This window comes from Moschus berezovskii, chromosome 22, assembly GCF_049115385.1.
Source record: "Moschus berezovskii isolate FMDL1 chromosome 22, NW_MosBer_1.0, whole genome shotgun sequence".
NCBI classification, from domain to species: domain Eukaryota; kingdom Metazoa; phylum Chordata; class Mammalia; order Artiodactyla; family Moschidae; genus Moschus; species Moschus berezovskii.
This window is the reverse complement of record NC_142481.1, coordinates 48,244,055-48,266,634: the sequence shown is the minus strand read 5'-3', so window position 1 is coordinate 48,266,634 and position 22,580 is coordinate 48,244,055. Positions and strand designations below refer to the sequence as shown.

At 37.8% G+C, this 22,580-nt stretch overlaps 1 protein-coding gene across 1 annotated transcript in view; it reads right to left on the bottom strand.

Annotated features, from left to right (window-relative positions):
- ITFG1 (integrin alpha FG-GAP repeat containing 1) overlaps positions 1-22,580 on the bottom strand; it is a 308,578-nt gene that overhangs the window by 1,501 nt on the left and 284,497 nt on the right. The window contains exons 15-17 of the mRNA XM_055412847.2: positions 8,838-8,962; positions 8,195-8,277; positions 3,257-3,374 (exon numbers count right to left, since the gene is read on the bottom strand). Of these exons, the coding sequence (XP_055268822.1) occupies positions 3,257-3,374; positions 8,195-8,277; positions 8,838-8,962 (326 nt within the window). The remainder of the gene's footprint in view (positions 1-3,256; positions 3,375-8,194; positions 8,278-8,837; positions 8,963-22,580) is intronic.

The window sequence follows — 22,580 nt, the reverse complement described above, 5'->3', positions numbered from 1 at the left end:
TTATGAAATATTTTTATAGTTTACAGGAGCTATTCTATAATTAATGATCTCATAAATTGAATTTAAAAAACCAACAAGAAATGTTCCTTAAAAGCTTAGTTCGTTATATATTATTTACTTGAAAGTAGGAGTAAACATTAGATTTTTTAAGAATGGAATCAACTATTACATTTTTCCCGTTCTTAATACTGCTGAATCTAATTATATTAAAGTACTTTAATTATTTTGGGGTTAACCTATTGATTTTGCATTGAGATATTGGTTCCTTGACCAGGGATGGAACCTGTGCCCCCTGCAGTGGAAGATTGGATTCTTAACTACTTGACCACTAGGTTAAGTCCCATGTGCTTGGAATTTAGAGGGATTAGAAAACTCCTCAGTTTCGTATCTTGCTCTTATGGAATTTATTAAAGCCTAGAATAAAAAACATATTAAATAACTCCATTTCAGGATAAAAATTGAAAAATGCTACTAAAACATAAGCAAAGCATACTAAATAACTCTATTTCAGGATAAAAGCTGAAAAATGTTAACCAAAATTCTGAGAGATTACTTTTGGTTGGCATGATGAAAGGGACAACTTTGAAAGACAGCATTTATGGAAATTAAGACGGACATTCACTCTTAATGGGAGTGGGGGAAAAGCAGGAACAATCCTGGGAAGTCTGGCAGGGGCATGGGCTGTATGGAAGCAACTGGTAAGAGAAAGGCTGGAGAAGTGTATGGTGGAGTCACAAGGAAGACTGTGCCATGAAGGCTAGGCTAACGGGGTTACACACTTTAGGCAGAGAGAAGGCACCAAAGGTTTTTGAGCAGAGGAGTGACGTGATTAAGACTAAAAGAGGAGTAATCTGGCAGCAATGTGATAAATGGAGTGGTGGGGAGAGAATGGAATTTCGGAGGACAGGGAGGATATAACAAGGAGTTGAACTAAATTAAAGTACTGATGTAAGGAATTCAGAAGTGGAGTCAGCTTCTGAGATTGTTTGAAGGCACATACAGGAGGGCAACTGGTAAATCCTGTAGTGAGTAAGAAAGAAACTAGTTTTAAGTTGCTTGTAATTGATTTGGGTAGAAGTGTCATGGCGACAGCTGGAAGGAGGGAGCTTGAGAGAGAGATGAAGCTGGGAAAGAATGAGGGCAGGAGGAGAAGGGGACGACAGAGGATGAGATGGTTGGATGGCAGCACACTCAATGGACATGGGTTTGGGTGAACTCCTGGAGTTGGTGATGGACAGGGAGGCCTGCTGTGCTGCGGTTCATAGGGTTGCGAAGAGTTGGACACAACTGAGCGACTGAACTGAACTGAACTGAAGGCTGGGCATATCTGAGGTGATAGCTCATGCCATGATTTTAGATAAAACTAAAGTGGCAGGTGATTGCAGCCATGAAATTAAAAGATGCTTACTCCTTGGAAGGAAAGTTATGACCAGAGACATTACTTTGTCAACAAAGGTCTGTCTAGTTTAGACTATGGTTTTTCCAGTGGTCATGTATGGATGTGAGAGTTGGACTGTGAAGAAAGCTGAGCACTGAAGAATTGATGCTTTTGAACTGTGGTGCTGGAGAAGACTTTCTGAGAGTCCCTTGGACTGCAAGGAGATCCAACCAGTCCATCCTACAGGAGATCAGTCCTGGGTGTTCATTGGAAGTACTGATGTTGAAACCAAAACTCCAGTACTTTGGCCACCTGATGCAAAGAGCTGACTCATCTGAAAAGATCCTGATGCTGGGAGGGATTGGGGGCAGGAGGAGAAGGGGGCGACAGAGAATGAGATGGCTGGATGGCATCACCGACTCAATGGACATGGGTTTGGGTGGACTCCGGGAGTTGGTGATGGACAGGGAGGCCTGGCGTGCTGCGGTTCATGGGGTCGCAAAGAGTCGGACATGACTGAGCGACTGAACTGAACTGAAAGTGGCAGGGGAATGTGTATAAAGAATAAGGCACAGGGCAGACACTGTGGCAGAAAGAACAGCCAGTAGGTGAAAGAGAGGTGGTCCAAGGGGAAGGAGAACCACAGTACCACAGGAAGAGGCAGTTTACAAATAGTATTTCGATCCATCCTTGTATTTGAAACTTCAGTTTTTAGCCACTGTATCATTGTGAGTCTGTTTATACTGTAATCAGACCTATTGAAAAATTAATAAAATTAATTTCTTTTCCTTCCTAGGTCTAGAGCTATATAATATTTCATACTATGTTCTGAAACTTCAGATGGAAGTAAATAGGGTCACCTCTGATCTCACCTCTTCTTTTTTAAACATTTTTAATTAGAGGATAATTGCTTTACAGTGTTGCGTTGGTTTCTGCCATGATCTTACTTCTTAAGTTGCAATTTTAAAATTAACTGAATATGTAACTTTGTTATCATTTTTTATATGGAAGGAGTGATTTTTTGGACAGACAAACCTATGAACATTTATTAGAATAATATATTCTCTTTCATAGTTAAAACTGGTAACATAAAACAGTAATTTTAATTAAAAAATGATCATTATAAGCATCACAATCTAAAGGGAATAGGTGCAAAAAAGGAAGACATTTTTGTGACAAAGCCACCCTTTTTGGAGAACATTTTTGGAAACTCCTAGTTGTGTAATGAATTCATATACAAATAGAAATTAGCTTTTCCCCTTTATATCTAAACTACTAATAAATTAATGTGAAAGCCTTTTGTTTCTCATTAATATTATATAAAACTATATTTTTGGAGTTTTGTTTTTAATTATTATTTATGGTGTTATACTATAGAACAGAAATCAGTCTTGTTTAATGCAAAGAATACCTGCTATTAATAGATAGAAAGGATGTTTATCACTTTGTTACTTCCCACCTAAACTCTGTCTGCTCTAATTTTTTATAAAGAGATAGCTATTATTCCCTGGAAAAAAGTCCATGGCTTTATTATTAATAGTAAATAATGAACACAGGCTCATTTAAGAAATGATTATTATTTTTAAGGCCATTATGAAATTACTAATTAAGCTTTTTGATATAACTTGATTTGAGGGTATTTATTACTTTTGTGTAGTATCAAAATTTTAAAATACATAGTTTTCTTTGATTTGTAGGAATCACTGAGACATTAGTAACTTAAGGAGATGAAAGAAATTATCATCAATAATACGGACAGAACTTGAAAAATCAGAAAATCTTAGTCATGTGAAAAAGTTGAAGATATAGTTTTTTAATTTAAAAAATGTTAAAAAGGCAACATATATAAATTAATCAAAGTTTCATAAGTGAACAAACCTTTTCCTGCCAATGCAAAATGCCAATTATCGCCAAGATGAAAACACAGACACCAATGAGAGCTATAGCAGTAAGCAGAACAATGTTACTTGGTGTAAGATACAGTTTGGCACTCCAGCTGTAGATGAAAAGAGAAGAATTAAAATTACACATTTTAACTTTAAAGTAACAAAATTCTATTGTGACCAAAAAGCAAAAGTTCTTATTAATTAATAATCAGTTCAGTCATTCATTAATTCTTCCACCTATATCCAATTCATTACAAGTAAAACAAAAGCAATTAAAATTATATAGGGTTAAGAATACTGACAAAACAGCAGAGTTCAGATTTTACTCTGAGAAATGAAACAGAAAAGAATTTTGACTGAGATGCTTTGATACTTTTCCTTGCTCCTGTGAGAATATTCTTGAGCAAACTCCAGGAGAGAGTGAAGGACAGGGAAGCCTGGCGTGCTGCATACAGTTCATGGAGTTGCAAAGAGTCGGACACGACTTAGTGACTGAACAACCGCCATCACCACTACGACAAACTTATTAAGGGTACTTTGGGCAATTTTGACTCACTGGAAAAGACTCTGATGCTGGGAATGATTGGGGGCAGGAGGAAAAGGGGACGACAGAGAATGAGATGGCTGGATGGCATCATCAATTCGATGGACATGAGTTTGAGTGAACTCCGGGAGTTGGTGATGGACAGGGAGGCCTGGCATGCTGTGATTCATGGGGTCGCAAAGAGTCGGACACGACTGAGCGACTGAACTGAACTGAACTGGGCAATTTAAGACATTCTTTTTACGTCTTGTTTGACTTGCTGAATTTGAAACCTTGAATTTTAAGGCTAAATTGTCACATAATTTTGATAAGATTTCTATATCTTATTTTTTGACTTCTATTCACACGTTTATTATGACTAAGTAAAATAACCATATGTCCAAGCAGGTGTAGATAGGTACTTGTGCAAAATGTCATGTTGGAAGGTTTACAATATAACAATGGCACTGTGAGACTTCTTACAAAATGATTTTAGTCCCTCAATGGCAATATACAAACATTAGCATAAATAATACAACTAGCTCTTTTCTTCTAAAACAGTCCACATGAAACCCTCAAAACCTTTGAAAATTGTGAAAACCCTAAAACTGAAGTCTGTATCACCAACACTGCAGGTGGTTATATGTAAAGAACTTTTTGTTTTCTCTGAAAATAGATAATGGACATATTTTCATTTTAAATTTTAATAAAGGTAAGAATTATTCTGATAAATTGCAAGCAGTGATTGACTTATTTGGGGATAATAAAATTAACTGATCTGTAAGTTAGCCTCTAGTCAATAAATCTCAAAGTATACCTCAAGCTAAATCAATTTGGTTTTTATTATGTACATAAATTTGAAAAGAACATTTGTTTTTCAGAAAGAGCAAGAGAAACATGAAAAATGTTGAGCTTATGGAAGAAAGGCTATAACAGAATTTCCCAGAAACTCAGAGGAAGAAGCCTTAAATACTGTTAATTAGTTGAGGTTAACTAGTCTCAGTACCTTACTTCATACTTAAGAAAAAGTCCTTTCATGAGATTTTTTGGGTGATTCTAATTTAAAAATAGATTAAACATGAATAAAGGAATTTTTGTAACAAAAAATACTAAACAAAAGGCCAATACTCAGTTTCTTACTCAGAAGCAGTCATTCTTCCCAGTTTCTTATATATCTATCTATATATATAAATGTATATGCATAGATATCTTCTAAAATCACAAATCATTGCTTATTATACATATTCTAACTGCATTTTCTGTTTATTGTCTTTTATTTTACCACTGTTTTTAAGAGATTGTTCTATGTCATGATATTACATGATAGAGAAGTACTATAATTCATAGTTTGTGTAGATTCATTTTGTTATAAATTTCAAAATTTTAATAGACTCATTAAAAAGGTCTGAACTCAGACCATAACTGGTGTTATTGATGTTACCTTATTTCAAACATAATGCTGTAATAGAGTTGTTTTCTTAAGTAGTTTGGTTCCGCTTCTGGGTATTTATCCAAAGAAAATGAAAACATTAATTAGAAAAAATACATGCAACCCTATGCTCACTGCGGCATTATATATAATAGTCAAGATACTGAAAGCAACCTAGGTACCCATCAGTAGATGAAGGGATAAAGAAGAATGTAAGTCCTCACTCTCTTTCCACATACACACATTTATACATATACACACGATGGAATATTTCTTGGCCATAAAATAGAATGAAATCTTGCCATTTGTGACAGCATGGATGGACCTAGAGGGCATTACGCTAACTGAGAGAAGAGAAAGACAAATACTGTATGATTTCATTTATATGGAATTTAAAAAATAAAAGACAAGCGAACAAACAAAACAGAATTACAGAGAATAAATAAGTGTTTGCCAGAGGGGAGAGGGAGGGTAGAGGGAAGGAGAGAAATGAGTGAGGTTGATTGAGAGGTACAAACTCCAGCTGCAATGTAAATGAGTCATGGGTATGAAATGTACAATGTGGGGAATATAGTCAATGATTATGTAATGTCTTTGATGACAGACTGTAATCAGACTTGAGTGTGGTGATCATTTTGAAATGTACAGAAACACTGAATCCCTGTATTGTGTATTCTGCGTGTGGAAGAATTGATGCTTTCAAACTGTGGTGCTGGAGAAGCTTCTTGAGGGTCCCTTGGACAGCAAGGAGATCAAACCAGTCAATCCTAAGGGAAGTGAACCCTGAACATTCATTGGAAGGACTGATGCTGAAGCTCCAATACTTTGGTCACCTGATATGAAGAGCCGATTCACTGGAAAAGATACTGATGCTGGGTAAGATTGAGGGCAGGAGGAGAAGAGGGAGACAGAGGATGAGATGGTTGGATGGCATCACTGACTCAATGGACATGAGTCTGAGCAAACTCCGGGAAATGGTAAAAGACAGGGAAGCCTGGCATGCTGCAGTCCATGGGGTCACAAAGAGTCGGACATGACTTAGTGACTAAACAACAACATACTGTGTAACAGGAACTAACATAGTGTTGTAGGTCAGTTATATTATTTTTTAAAAATCATAGAAAAAGCTCAGATTTGTGGTTACCAGGGATGGGAGGTGTTGAGGCGAGGGAGCTGGATGAAGGCAGTCAAAAGTTACAAGCTTCCAGTTATAAGATAAATAAATACTAAGAATGTAATACACAACACAATAAATAGAATTAACTCTGCCACATGTTCTATATGAAATTTGTTAAGAGTAAATCCTAAGAGTTCTTATCACAAGAAAAATATTTTTTCTGTTTCTGTAACTTTGTACCTATGTGAGATAATGTATGTTTATTAAACTTACTGTGATAATCATTTCATGATGTTACTAAGTCAAATCATAATGCCGTATACCTTAAACTTACATAGTGCTGTATGTCAACTGTATCTCAATAAAACTGGAAGAAAACAGTGTAGCCTGTATTTTGAGAAGAAATATAAGCCACTAGTTACATATTCATAGGTTATTTTTTTCATATTGACATCAGAATGGCCTTAAGAACAAGTTCTATTTTTCCCAATGAAATTTAAGTGTTAATGAATACCTTCATCACCTACTTTTCGAAGTAATGGAATCAACCTAATAATTTAAAGAAAAATGAACAGATAACGATTTAGAATTAAATGCTACATTACAAAAGGAACATGTTTTGCTAGTAAGGCTAAAAATACCTATCATTCACTGAAAACAGTATATGCTGCTGCTGCTGCTAAGTCGCTTCAGTCGTGTCCGATTCTGCGACCCCATAGACGGCAGCCAACAGGCTCCACTGTCCCTGGGATTCTCCAGGCAAGAACACTGGAGTGGGTTGCCATTTCCTTCTCCAATGCATGAAAGTGAAAAGTGAAAGTGAAGTCACTCAGTCATGTCCAACTCATTGCGACCCCATGGACTGCAGCCTACCAGGCTCCTCCGTCCATGGGATTTTCCAGGCAAGAGTACTGGAGTGGGGTGCCATTGCCTTCTCCAACAGTATATGCTAGGTACTGTGTTAAGCACATATCATCCTCATCCTTGTAAGGCAGGTATTTTACCTTCCATTCTCCAGTGCAGAAGGGCTTCCCTTGTGGCTCAGCTGGTAAAGAATCTGCCTGCAATGGACCTGGGTTCGATCCCTGGGTTTGTAAAGATTCCCTGGAGAAGGAAAGGCTACCCACTCCAGTATCCTGGACTGGAGAATTCCATTGACTGTACAGTCCTTCAGAGACAACAGGACTAGCTTCCTGTTTTAGTCAGCTAGCAGTGGATTTGAGTTTCTTGCCTGGGTGTGTTGAACTTCAAAATTTCTGCCTAACCACTGTGGGACATAAACCACTTCTCAAAGCATTTGCTAAAAAGATCATTGCTTGTGAAGTTCAGTGGCCTGAAATTTTAGAATTTATGGCTAGTAAACTGAGTTCAGTTCAGTTGCTCAGTCGTGTCCAACTCTTTGCGACCCCGTGGACTATAGCACACCAGGCCTCCCTGTCCATCACCAACTCCCGGAGTTTACTCAAACTCATGCCCATTGAGTCAGTGATGCCATCCAACCATCTCATCCTCTGTTGTCCCCTTCTCCCTCCTTCAATCTTTCCCAGCATCAGGGTCTTTTCAAATGAGTCAGCTCTTTGCATCAGACCAGCTTATTTAATAACTGAAGACCAGCTTATTTAATCAGAACATGTATAAATTCCCTAGTTAACCTGCTGTTTTTCTAAAAGGTTTAATTTGTTCTTCGTGGAAAATGTCAGGGATCTTATGTGTAGGTATGTTTAGCCATTTAAAGTTTGCTGTAAGCAAACTAAGTGATGACACTCATAGGAACACAGCAGAAACAGAGCTTTAAAAAGACGTATCTATGATTCAGAGTTGACAGTATTTTTACCAAATTCAATTCAAGCAAGGACATTACCTTCGAGGAACATTGGGAGGATATGGAATGACAATTAGCTGAGAATTTGGAATGATTGCAGTCCATTCTTGTTTTCGTACAGACTAGAAAAAGAAAACATCTAACATTCAGTACACTTTAAAAACATGATTATTCTAAATAAGGAAAAAGCTTAAGTATTCTTTGATAAATTGAAATCCTAGGTATGGGTTAAGCTAAATTTATATATATAACGTTCCAAATAGGGCTCCTATTTGCAAAAATTTCTTCATCTTTTCAGGGAAGGATTGTATTTCTGTCTTATGGATACATTAATTCAACTAGTATTTATTGAACACTCCTATGTAGCAGGCACTGTTCAAAGTGTTAAGTACAAATGCTGCTTTGGAACTAAAATTCATGTTGAGGTGGAGTCTGACAGTAATCAAAATAAAAATATTTGGTATGTTAGATGGTGAAAAAGATGAGAAAAAGCAGGGAATAAGAGGGGTAGGAAGTCTTTAGGTATATTTTCAAATTATAATGTTCTGTATGTAAGATAAGCTTTGATTAGTCATTTATACCAGTGAATTTTAAAAATTCTTTAAAGGAAATGAAAATATTTAAATTCAAATATTTGAATAGTAAATATTAAAAAACAGATTACTTGTAAATTTTTACTCACCTTCTCTCCAGATGGACGTGGAATACCAACATAAAGATGATCAAGAAAATTGGCACTTCGACCTAAGCCAAGTACATTATATGGCAGTTGGAGAGCTAAATGTGCCGACTGGCTAAGTTGTCCAGCTAAATTTATTTTTAAAAAAGAAAAAAGAACAATACATCTTTGGAGACAGTGTTCTTATCAAATATTAAAATTATAAAATGTTAAAAATTTAGGTTTCTATAACTTATTTTTAAGGATAAAAATGTGAAATGAAATGCCTGGTTCATAATATTAATAATTCATTTTTTAAAGAAAACAGCTTTATTGAGAAATAATTCACACTTCATAAACATCACCCATTTAAAGTATAAGTTGAGTGATTCTGAGTGTCTTCAATCAAATTTTATAACATTTTCATCACCCAAAAAAGAAACGCCATACCCATTAGCAGTTATTCCTATTTCTAACCCCTGCCCTTGCAGATGCAGGTAACCATTAATCTACTCTTTTTATATCAATAGATTTGCCTATCCTGGAGATTCATATAAATGCAATCATGTAATGTGTGCTCTTGATGAATGATGCTGCTGTAAACATTCACATACAAGCTTTTGTGTCAACTTAAAATGGCTGTATCATTCCACAGTTCCAAGAATAATAGGCTTCCAACTTTTCCATATTCTTATCAACACTTTCTCTTTCTGATCACAGCCATTCTAGTCGTTATGAAGTGGTATATCATTGTGGCTTTCATTTGCATTTGCCTAATAACTAATGTTGTTTTTTCATGTGCTTATTGGCCATTTCTGTAGCTTCCTTTTTAGGTCTCAAAGTTTGTAGTTGTCTCTTCTTTCATTCTTGATTTTAGTAATTTGAGTCTTCTCTTTTTCTTGAACAGTCTAGCTAAAGGTATGTCTGTTTTGTTACTTTTTAAAAAACCCAACTTTTGGTTCGACCAGGTTTTCTCTGACTTTCTATCCCCTACATATTTTCTCTCATTATATCCTGTCTTCTGTTTCCTTTGGGCTTAATCTTCTGTTCTTTTTATAGTTTCTTGAAATAGATGGTTCGGTTATTAATTTCAGACTGTTCTAGGTATTTATAACAAATTTCCCTCTAAGAACTGCTTTAGCTGCATCCCATTTATTTTGGGTTTTTTTTTTTCCATTCACCTATATTCTAGTATCTATCGTGATTTCTTCTTTGACCCACTGGCTTTTTAGGAGTGCGTTGTTTCATTTACAGATATATATTTTAAATGGGTTATTTAATGGGTCTTTGCTGTGCATGGGCTTTCTCTAGTTTCACTGAGAGGGGGCAAGTCTGCAACTAGAGAAACTCAACTCTCTTTTGGTTACTCTTTGCATGGTACAATTTATCCCATTTTTTTAAAACTTTCAACTTATTTATATCTTTAAATCTAAAGTGTTTCTCTTGCAGGTAGCACCTAGGTGAGTCATATTTTAATATCCATTCTGCCAATCTCTGCTTTTTGATAGAAGTATTTATTCCATTTACATTCAATGTAATTACTGATAAGGTAGCAATTTTGCCTGCTATTTGCTATTGGTTTTCTGTATGTCTTTTTAATTTTTCTATTTCTCCATTGCTGCTTTTAATTGTTTTCTATTACTACATTTTAATTCTGTTGTTTCTTTTATTATATATTTTCTGAGCTGTTTTCTTAGTGGTTACCCTGGGGACTGCAACTAGCATATTAACTTAACAATATAATAGCTAGCACATAACAACTTTGCTCCAAAGTTCCCACCCTTTTGTGTTACTGTTATTATACAAATTATGTTTTTATATATTCAGCCCATCAACACAAATCTATAATTACTTTATGCAGTTGTCTTGTAAATCACCTAGGAAATAAGAGGTACTATTTAACAGAAATACATAAACCGTATTTTATACTTCTCTGTAGTCTTACAGGTGCTTTCTACTTCTTTGTGTGGATTCAAGTTACTATCTAGTTGGTCTCTCAGTCAGGCTTAAGGGCTCCCTTTAGTATTTTTGAAGAGTGGTCTGTTAGTGATGAATTCTATTTTTATCTAGGTGTATCTAAAATTCTTCACTTTTGAAGGATAGCTTTGGCACATATATGGAGTTGGTCAAAAATTTCATTTGGGTTTCTCTGCTTCTATGGAAAAACCCAAATGAACTTTTTGGCCAATCCAACAGAATTCTTGATTGACAGTTTTTTTTTTTTTTTTCCTTTCAGCACTTTTAATGTATCATCCCCTTCTGCCCTCTGTGGTTTCTGATGAGAAGTCAGCAGTTAATCTTATTGAAGCTCCCTTACATGTAACTAACTGCATTCTTCTTGCTGCTGTGAAGTCTCTTTTTGTCTCTATTTTTGATAGTTTATGTGTCTCAGTGCTGACTCTCTGAGTTACTTTGAGTTTGTTGAGTTTCTCATATGTGCAGATTAGTGTTTTTCATCATATTTGGATGGTTTTAGCCATTACTTCTGGAGAAGGAAATGGCGACCCACTCCAGTGTTCTTGCCTGGAGAATCCCAGGGACGGGGCAGCCTGGCTGCCGTCTATGGGGTCGCACAGACGTGGACACGACTGAAGTGACTTAGCAGCAGCAGCAGCAGCCATTACTTCTTCAGATATTTATTCTGCCCCTTTCTCTATTCTGGGCTTCCCTGGTGGCTCAGATGGTAAAGAATCTGCCTGCAATGCAGGAGACCTGGGTTTGATCCTTGGAGAGGGAAGATCCCCTGGAGAAGGGCATGGCAACCCATTCCAGTATTCCTGCCTGGGAAATCCCACGAACAGAGGAGCCTGGTGGGCTACAGCTCATGGGGTTTCAAAGAGTTGGACACATCTGAGTGACTATCACTTTCACTTTTCTCTCTTTTTAAGACTCGCTTTATGCATACATTGGTATGTTTGATGGTGGTTTCACAGGTTCTGAGGTTTTTTTTTTTTGTTCTTTTTTTCTTTCTGTAAACTTGCAATTGACCTATATTCAGGATTGCTAAAAAGATGTTTGCTTCTTGGAAGGAAAGCTATGACAAACCTAACTAGCATATTAAAAAGCAGAGACATCACTTTGCATATAGTGATGCATATAGACAAAGGTGCATATAGTCAAAGCTATGATTTTTCTAGTAGTCATGTACAGATATGAGAGTTGGACCATAAATAAGGCTGAGTGCTGAAGAATTGATGCTTTCAAATTGCGGTGCTGGAGAAGACTCTTGAGAGTCCTTGGACTGCAAGGAGATGAAACCAGTGAAAAATATTCACTGGAAGGACTGTTGCTGAAGCTCAAGTTCCAATACTTTGGTCACTTGATGAAAAGAACTGAATAATTGGAAAAGACCTGGATGCTGGGAAAGATTGAGGGCAGGAGGAGAAGGGGGTGACAAAGGATAAGGTGGTTGTATGGCATCACCAACTCAATGGACTTGAGTTTGAGCAAACTCTGGGAGATAGTGAAGGATAGGTAAGCCTGGTGTGTTGCAGTCCATGAGGTCACAAACAGTTGGACACAACTTAGCGACTGAACAACAATTCTTTTTCCAGCTCAAATCTGTTGTTTAGCACTCTACAGAAATTTTTGATTCAGTTATTGTACTTTTCAACTCTAGAGTTTCTATTTGATTTTTTAAAATGATCTTTACTTATTTGTATCTTCTTTCAGTCAGACAGTTGTCATGCTGACTTTAGGTTTTTAATCCTAGTTTCCTTTAGGTCTTTGAACATGTTTATAATAGCCAATGTACAGGCTCTGTTAACTAAGTCTAACATCACTGTGCACATTTTCTGTTGTCTGCATTTTTTTTTTAATGTGTATGTGTTTTTACAAGATAGCCTTCACTTTCATTTCTTGCTTGAGCAGTACCTCAAGGTAGCATAATCAAGCTATGTATTTGAATGAGGCAGTTTCCCTTCTAGGCATGTTCTTAGATGGCCAAGATGTTCCAGCATTTCAAAGTTGCCTATGGTTGCCGAGTGCCTTGGGACTTCCTTTTATGTTTTGGCCAGGCTTTTGTTCACTACACCTGAGATTTTGCCAGCACACTGTTGTTTTTGGTAATGTCTTGGAGGGATTGGGCTTTTTATTCCCCCTGCTAGGTTGAACTCTGAGTGAAATCAGATAGCCCCAACATTCTGAGAATGGAGATTTCCTAAGGAGTTGCTAGTTTAGACAAATACTGACAGTGTTATAAGGATGAGAATTCTAATGGGGATCTAAAGGTCAGTCTTGTCCACTGACTGTGAGGCTACTAGCTATTTATGGCTGCTGCACCATTTAGTAGACAGGGGAGGTGGGATGGAAACAGTCCCCAGTTAAAATGCCCCAGACCCTGCTGTCTTAAGTATCAGGAGTTTCTCCTGGAGAGACAATGCTTGGAATATTCTGTGGCTTTGGTTAATTTCCAGAGTTCTGAAATAGTTAATATTAGTTATTTAGCCATCATTGTTTGTTTGTTTGCTTATTGGTGGGGGGAGGGGACAGCAGGTTCATGAAGTCCTTACACTGGCATTCCAAAAATCAATCTCTCCTATTATAGTTTACTTTTAAAGACTGTTATTTTATTTACCTTCTCAAAGAACCAGCTTTTGGCTTTGTTGATTTTTGCTATGGTCTCTTTTGTTTCTTTTGCATTTATCTCTGCCCGAATTTTTATGATTTCTTTCCTTCTGCTAACCATGGGGTTCTTCATTTCTTCCTTTTCTAGTTTCTTTAGATGTAGAGTTAGGTTATTTAGTTGACTTTTTTCTTGTTTCTTGAGGTGTGCCTGTATTGCTATGAACTTCCCCCTTAGCACTGCTTTTACAGTGTCCCAGAGGTTTTGGGTTGCTGTGTTTTCATTTTCATTCATTTCTATGCATATTTTAATTTCTCTTTTGATTTCTTCTATGATTTGTTCATTATTCAGCAGTGTGTTGTTCAGCCTCCATATGTTGGCATTTTTAATAGTTTTTCTCCCGTAATTGAGATCTAATCTTACTGCATGTGGTCAGAAAAGATGCTTGGAATGATTTCAATTTTTTTGAATTTACCAAGGCTAGATTTATGGCCCAGGATGTGATCTATCCTGGAAAAGGTTCCGTGTGCGCTTGAGAAAAAGGTGAAATTCATTGTTTTGGGGTGAAATGTCCTATAGATATCTATTAGGTCTAACTGGTCTATTGTATCATTTAAAGTTTGTGTTTCCTTGTTAATTTTCTGTTTAGTTGATCTATCCATAGATGTAAGTGGGGTATTAAAGTCTCCCACTATTATTGTGTTATTGTTAATTTCCTCTTTCATAATTGTTAGTAATTGTCTTACATATTGTCGTGCTCCTATGTTGGGTGCATAAATATTTATAATTTTTATATCTTCTTCTTGGATTGATCCTTTGATCATTATGTAGTTTCCTTCTTTGTCTCTTTTCACAGCCTCTGTTTTAAAATCTATTTTATCTGATATGAGTATTGCTACTCCTGCTTTCTTTTGGTCTCTATTTGCATGGAATATCTTTTTCCAGCCCTTCACTTTCAGTCTGTATGTGTCCCTCGATTTGAGATGGGTCTCTTGTAGACAACATATATGGGGGTCTTGTTTTTGTATCCATTCTGCCAGCCTTTGTCTTTTGGTTGGGGCATTCAACCCATTTACGTTTAAGGTAATTATTGATAAGTATGATCCCGTTGCCATTTTCTTTATTGCTTTGGGTTCGAGTTTATATACCCTTTCTGTGTTTCCAGTCTAGAGAAGATACTTTAGTATTTGTTGGAGAGCTGGTTTGGTGATGCTGAATTCTCTCAGCTTTTGCTTGTCTGTAAAGCTTTTGATTTCTCCTTCATATTTGAATGAGATCCTTGCTGGGTACAGTAATCTGGGCTGTAGGTTATTTTCTTTCATCACTTTAAGTATGTCTTGCCATTCCCTCCTGTCCTGTAGAGTTTCTGCTGAAAGATCAGCTATTATCAAGAATATATCTACCTAAGGAAACAAAAGACTTGTACATAGAAAACTATAAAACACTACTGAAAGTAATCAAAGAGGACACTAATAGATGGAGAAATATACCATGTTCGTGGATTGGAAGAATAAATATTGTGAAAATGAGTATACTACCCAAAGTAATTTATACATTCAATGCAATCCCTATCAAGCTACCAACGATATTTTTCACAGAACTAGAACAAATAATCTCACAATTTGTATGGAAATACAAAAAACCTCGAATAGCCAAAGCAATCTTGAAGAAGAAAAATGGAACTGGAGGAATTAACCTGCCAGACTTCAGGCTCTACTACAAAGCCACAGTCATCAAGACAGTGTGGTACTGGCATAAAGACAGAAATATAGATCAATGGAACAAAATAGAAAGCCCAGAGATAAACCCACGCACCTATGGACACCTTATCTTTGACAAAGGAGGCAAGAATATAAAATGGAGAAAAGACAATCTCTTTAACAAGTGGTGCTGGGAAAACTGGTCAGCCACTTGTAAAAGAATGAAACTAGAACACTTCCTAACACCATACACCAAAATAAACTCAAAATGGATTAGAGAGCTAAATGTAAGACCAGATACTATAAAACTCCTGGAGGAGAACGTAGGCAAAACACTCTCCGACATAAATCACAGCAGGATCCTCCAAGACCCACCTCCCAGAATATTGGAAATATAAGCAAAAATAAACAAATGGGACCTAATTAAAATCAAAAGCTTCTGCACAGCAAAGGAAACTCTACGCAAGGTGAAAAGACAGCCTGCAGAATGGGAGAAAATAATAGCAAATGAAGCAACTGATAAAGGATTAATCTCCAAAATATACAAGCAGCTCCTGCAGCTCAATTCCAGAAAACTAAGTGACCCAGTCAAAAAATGGGCCAAAGAACTAAACAGACATTTCTCCAAAGAAGACATAAAGTTGGCTAACAAACACATGAAAAAATGCTCAACATCCCTCATAATCAGAGAAATGCAAATCAAAACCACAATGAGATACCATTTCACACCAGTCAGAATGGCTGCTATCCAAAAGTCTACATGCAATAAATCCTGGAGAGGGTGTGGAGAAAAGGGAACCCTCTTACAGTGTTGGTGGGAATGCAAACTAGTACAGCCACTATGGAGAACAGTGTGGAGATTCCTCAAAAAACTGGAAATAGAACTGCCATGTGATCCAGCAATCGCACTCCTGGGCATACACACCAAGGAAACCAGAATTGAAAGAGACACATGTACTCCAATGTTCATCGCAGCACTGTTTATAATAGCCAGGACATGGAAGCAACCTAGATGTCCATCTGCAGATGAATGGATAAGAAAGCTTTGGTACATATACACAATGGAGTATTACTCAGCCATTAAAAAGAATGCATTTGAACCAGTTCTAGTGAGGTGGATGAAACTGGAGCCTATTATACAGAGTGAAGTAAGCCAGAAAGAAAAACACCAATACAATATAGTAACGCATATATATGGAATTTAGAAAGATGGTAACCTGAACCCTGTATACGAGACTGCAAAAGAGACATAGGCATATAGAACAGTCTTTGGGACTCTGTGGGAGAGGGTGAAGGTGGGATGATTGGGGAGAACGGCATTGTAGCATGTATATTATCATAAGTGACCAGTCCAGGTTCGACACATGATATAGGATGCTTGGGGCTGGTGCACGGGGATGACATGGAGGGAGGATATGGGGAAGAGGGAGGTGGGAGCGGGGTTCAAGAAAGAGAACACATGTACACCCGGGGCGGATTCATGTTAATGTATGGCAAAACCAACCAATATATTAATGTAAGGTAATTTGCCTCCAATAAAATAAATTAAAAAAAAAAGACTGTTATTTACTTGCTAGGTATTTTCAACATAATTAAACAGACTATTTAAATGACAGGGTTACTTAATATCTAAATACTATAATATGTTATGGACTCTGCTAAACATCTACTAATGTTACCCAGAAATATGAAATCATTGGAAAGTATATATACCTAATTTTTAATATAATTCTTATGTTAGTAAGAGAAAGGTATAATGAAAAGGAACAGTGAATTTAGGGATAACTGTTAATAAAGTTTATGTATGTAAAACTGTAAAGCAATATAGTTAATTGCAAGGGGTATGGAATTACTTTGCCTTGTAGACTTAGCTGATTGAATGATAATGCTTAAAAGAGTGCCTCAAATATAGTAAACACTGTTAAAGTAAATGTTAAATATATACATGTTTCATTATACTTAGCGAAGACTGACTTAGTAGATATCAAATTAGACTTATAAACAATTTCTCTATAACTACCTCACTGAAAAGAACCAAATAAAAACATTTATTAATACTCTGTTAAGAAGATCATAGAACATAAGTTCCAAATAAAACTGTATATTTCATAATAAAACTTAAAAACTATTAAAAAGAATAATGAAAATAAATTACCAAAAATCTGAAAATGAAGACAGTTATATTTTATCATACTTTAAAAAAATTTTAGCATACTTTTAATCATGTAATTTTCTGCCTAGGCATGTGCATGAACAAGTAAACACATTAACACACTTTAGTATTACTGCTCTTTACTCAATGTTATTTCATAAATATTCTGTTATTAAAATTCTTTAAAAATAGATATGTGGAGAGAAAGATTATTGGAACACTGAAATCCCATTAAAAGAAAACCAAAGATAACAGCTAAAAGACAGATGTTATGCAAGTCTTTAAAAATTATTTTTATAAAAGTATATCTATACAGATGTTGTAAGAAACGTAACTTCATTGCTTACATAGTATCCTCTTATTCCATAATTTAAAATTAATATTTTACTGTTGGATCTTAAGGATTTCTCCTAATACTCATTATTATAAACAATGCTTTAGTGAACATCTCTGCATCCCAATATTTGTCTACATCCAAATTATTTTCTTACATTCCTATATGTGGAATACCAGAGGAAGGAGCATTTATTGGGTAAATCATCTCAACAAATGGTATTGGGACATGTGGATGAATACATGCAAGGGAAAAACTGATTTCTAAAAATAGATTGTACTACTTTACACAAACACTAGTTTTTAATGAAAGCACCCTTTTCACTCTATTATTGTTTTTTTGAGGTGAAATTCATATAATGCACACTTAACTATTTTAAAGTATAAAATCAGGTGGCCTTTAGTGTATTCACAATATTGTATAACCACAGTTCTCATTAATCTCCATACTCATATAAGTAATAACTCCTTATTTCCTTCTCCCCTGGTATTCTCAAATCTGCTTTTAGTCTCTATGGATTTGTCTCTTGCACATGTGTCATATAAGACATGATTATTTGTGTCTGCCTTTTTTCACTTATAATAATGTTTTCAAGGGTCATATAAACTGTAGCAAGTATCAGTGCTTTGTTCCTGTGTATGGACTCCTTATGTGTGTGTGTGCGCACAAAGTCGGCTTCAGTCGTGTCCAACTCTGCAAACCTATGGACTGTAGCCCACCAGGCTCCTCAGTCCATGGGATTCTCCAGGGAAGAGTATTGGAGTGGCTTGCCATGTTCTCCACCAGGGTATCTTCCCCTCCAGGGGAACTTCCCAACACAGGGATCAAACCTTCACCTCTTATGTATCCTGAATTGGCAGGCAGGTTCTTTTCCACTAGCACCACCTGGGAAGCCTCATATTCCTTGTATATTAATACTTTGCTTATCCATTTACCCATATATAGACATTTGGCTTGACTCCACTTTTTGGCTGAGTAATGCTGCTATGAAAATGGATGTACAGATACCACTTTGAGACCCTAATTTCAATTTCCTTTGGGTATTATACTAGTAATGAAACTGCTGAATCATATGGTAATTCTGTGTTTAATTTTTTAAGAAATTGCCATTTTACATGTTCACTAGCAATGAATGAGAGTTCCTACATTTTCATCCTCATTGACACTTGTTCTTTTTTCATTAAAGCCATCCTAATGATTGTAACCTGTATGCAGGTCAGGAAGCAACAGTTAGAACTGGACATGGAACAACAGACTGGTTCCAAATAGGAAAAGGAGTAAGTCAAGGCTGTATATTGTCACCCTGCTTATTTAACTTATATGCAGAGTACATCATGAGGAACGCTGGGCTGGAAGAAGCACAAGCTGGAATCAAGATTGCCGGGAGAAATATCAATAACCTCAGATATGCAGATGACACCACCCTTATGGCAGAAAGTGAAGAGGAACTCAAAAGCCTCTTGATGAAAGTGAAAGAGGAGAGTGAAAAGGTTGGCTTGAAGCTCAACATTCAGAAAACAAAGATCATGGCATCTCATCCCATCACTTCATGGGAAATAGATGGGGAAACAGTGTCAGACTTTACTTTTTTGGGCTCCAGAATCACTGCGGATGCTGATTGCAGCCATGAAATTAAAAGATGCTTACTCCTTGGAAGGAAAGTTATGACCAACCTAGATAGTATATTAAAAAGCAGAGACATTACTTTGCCAACCAAGGTCCGTCTAGTCAAGGCAATGGTTTTTCCCGTGGTCATGTATGGATGTGAGAGTTGGACTGTGAAGAAAGCTGAGCACCGAAGAATTGATGCTTTTGAACTGTGGTGCTGGAGAAGGCTCTTGAGAGTCCTTTGGACTGCAAGGAGCTCCAACCAGTCCATTCTAAAGGAGATCGATCCTGGGTATTCATTGTAAGGACTGATACTAAAGCTGAAACTGCAATACTTTGGCCACCTCATGCGACGAGTTGACTCACTGGAAAAGACTCTGATGCTGGGAAGGATTGGGGGCGGGAGGAGAAGGGGACGACAGAGAATGAGATGGCTGGATGGCATCACTGACTCGATGGACATGAGTTTGAGTGAACTCCGGGAGTTGGTGATGGACAGGGAGGCCTGGCGTGCTGTGATTCATGGGGTCACAAAGAGTCGGTCACAGCTGAGTGACTGAACTGAACTGAACTGAATGATTGTAAAGTGGTAATTCTGCAGTTTGATATGCACTTCCTTCATGACCAATGATATTGAATGTCTTTGCTTGCCATTTGTATATCTTCTTTGGTTTTAGTTCACTGATTCCTAAGATGCTGATGTTCACTCTTGCCATGTCCTGCTTGACCATATCCAATTTACCTTGACTTGTAGACCTAACATTCCAGGTTCCTATGCAATATTGTTCTTTACAGCATTATACTTTACTTTCACCACCAGATACATCCACAACTGAGTGTCATTTCTGCTTTGGCTCAGCCTCTTCATTCTTCCTGGAGCTATTTCTCCACTCTTCTCTAGTGTTATACTGGACAGCTACCAACTAGGGGAGGGGGTCTCATCTTCCTGTGTCACGCACACCTTTTTGCCTTTTCATATTGTTCATGAGGGTTCTTGAGGTAAGAATACTGGAGTGGTTTGACATTTCCCTTATCCAGCAGACCATGTTTTGTCAGAACCCTCCACCATGCCTCTCCATCTTGAGTGGCCCTGCATGACATGGCTCATAGCTTCATTGAGTACACACGTCTGTGATCCATGTGATCATTTGGTTAGTTTTCTGTGATTGTGGTTTTCATTCTGGAGGCTGTGGGACTAATAGTTCTTGCTTCTTCTGTCTGCCTTCTGAGGGATGAGGATAAGAGGCATGTGCAAGCTTCCCGATGGGAAGTGGGGAAAACTGGGTCTTGCTCTGGTAGACCGACTCATTTGAAAAGACCCTGATGCTGGGAAAGATTGAAGGCAGGAGGAGAAGGGGACGACAGATGATGAGATGGTTGGATGGCATCATTGACTCAATGGACATGAGTTTCAGTAAACTCTGGGAGTTGGTGATGGACAGGAAGCCTGGTATGCTGCAGTCCATGTGGTCGCAAAGAGCTGGACATGACTGAGTGACTGAACTGGTGGACAAGTCCATGCTCAATAAATCTTTAATCCAATTGCCTGCTGATGGGTGGGGCTGTGCTCCCTCCTTGTTAGTTGTTTGGCCAGAGAAGACCCTGGAGCCTACAGGCTCTATTGTAGGGCTAATGGCGACCTCCAAGAAGACTTATGCCAACATGTGCCTCCCAGGGCTGCTGTTGCCAGTGTCCCTGTCCCTGTGGCAGACTACTAGCAGCACATGCCTCTGCAAAAGACCCTCAAACACGCACAAACAGGTCTGTCTCATTCTCCTGTGGGGTCACCGCTCCTTTCTCTTGGGTACTGGTGCACACAAAGTTTGGTTTGTGCTCTCCAAGAGTCTCTCTTTCCCCCAGTCCTATATAAGTTCTGTAATTAAATCCTGCTGGCCTTCAAAGTCAGATTTCCTGGGGATTCCCCAGTCTATCTGCCAGATCCCTAGGTTGGGAAGTCTGATGTGGGGCCTAGAACCATCGCAACAGTGTGAGAACTTCTTTGGTATTATTGTTCTCCAGTTTGTGGGTTGCCCACCTGATGGGTATGGGATTTGACCTTAATGTGAATGTACCCCCTCCTTCCATCTTGTTGCAGCTTCTCCTTTGTTCTTGGATGTGGGGTATTTTTTATGGTGGGTTCCAGCGTCCTCCTGTTGATGGCTGTACAATAGCTACTTGCGATTTTGTTCTTGAAGGGGAAGATAAGCACATGTCCTTCTACTCCACCATTTTTGGGCTTTCTCAAGCATTGAGTAGGCTATATCTTTCCCTTTCTCCCTTGCCTTTCACGTTTCTTCTTTCCTCAGCTATCTGTAAAGCCTCCTCAGACAACCACTTGGCCCTCTTGCATTTCTTTTTCTTTGGGGTGGTTTTGGTCAGTGCCTCCTGTACAGTGTACATACCTCCATCCATAGTTCTTCAGTCACTCTGTCTGCCATATCTAATCCCGTCAATCTATTCATCACCTCCACTGAAAAATCATAAGAAATTTGATTTAGGTCACACCTGAAGGCCTAGTGGTTTTCCCTGCTTTCTTCAATTTAAGCCTGAATTTTGCAATAAGGAACTCATGATCTGAGCCACTGTCAGCTCCAGGTCTTATTTTTGCTGACTCTATAGAGTTTTTCCATCTTTGGCTGCAAAAATGCAAGGACTTTCAACTTAGCTTCTTCAGCGTTACTGGTCGGGGCATAGACTTGGATTACTGTGATGTTGAATGGTTTGCCTTGGAAACAAACAGAGATCATTCTGTCATTTTTGAGATTGCATACAAGTACTGCATTTTGGACTCTCTTGTTGACTATGATGGCTACTCCATTTCTTCTAAAGGATTCCTGCCCACAGGAATCTGCCAGTAGTAGATATAATGGTCATCTGAGCTAAATTCACCCATTCCAGTCCATCTTAGATCGCTGATTCCTAGAATGTCGACGTTCACTCTTGCCATTTCCTGTTTGACCACTTCCAATTTGCTTTGATTCATGAACCTAACATTCCAGATTCCTATGCAATATTGCTCTTTACAGCATTGGACCTTGCTTCTATCACCAGTCATATCCACAAGTAGGTGCTGTTTTTGCTTTGGCTCCATCCCTTCATTCTTTCTGGAGTTATTTCTCCACTGATCTCTAGTAGCATATTGGGCACGTATCGACCTAGGGAGTTCATCTTTCAGTGTCCTGTCTTTTCATACTGTTCATGGGGTTCTCAAGGCAAGAATATTGAAGTGGTTTGACATTCCCTTTTCCAGTGGACCACATTCTGCAGACATCTCCACCATGACCCCCCCGTCTTGGGTGGCCCTACACAGCATGGCTTAGTTTCACTGACTTAGACAAGGCTGTGGTCTGTGTGATCAGACTGGCTAGTTGTCTGTGACTGTGGTTTAAGTCTGTCTGCCCTCTGATGC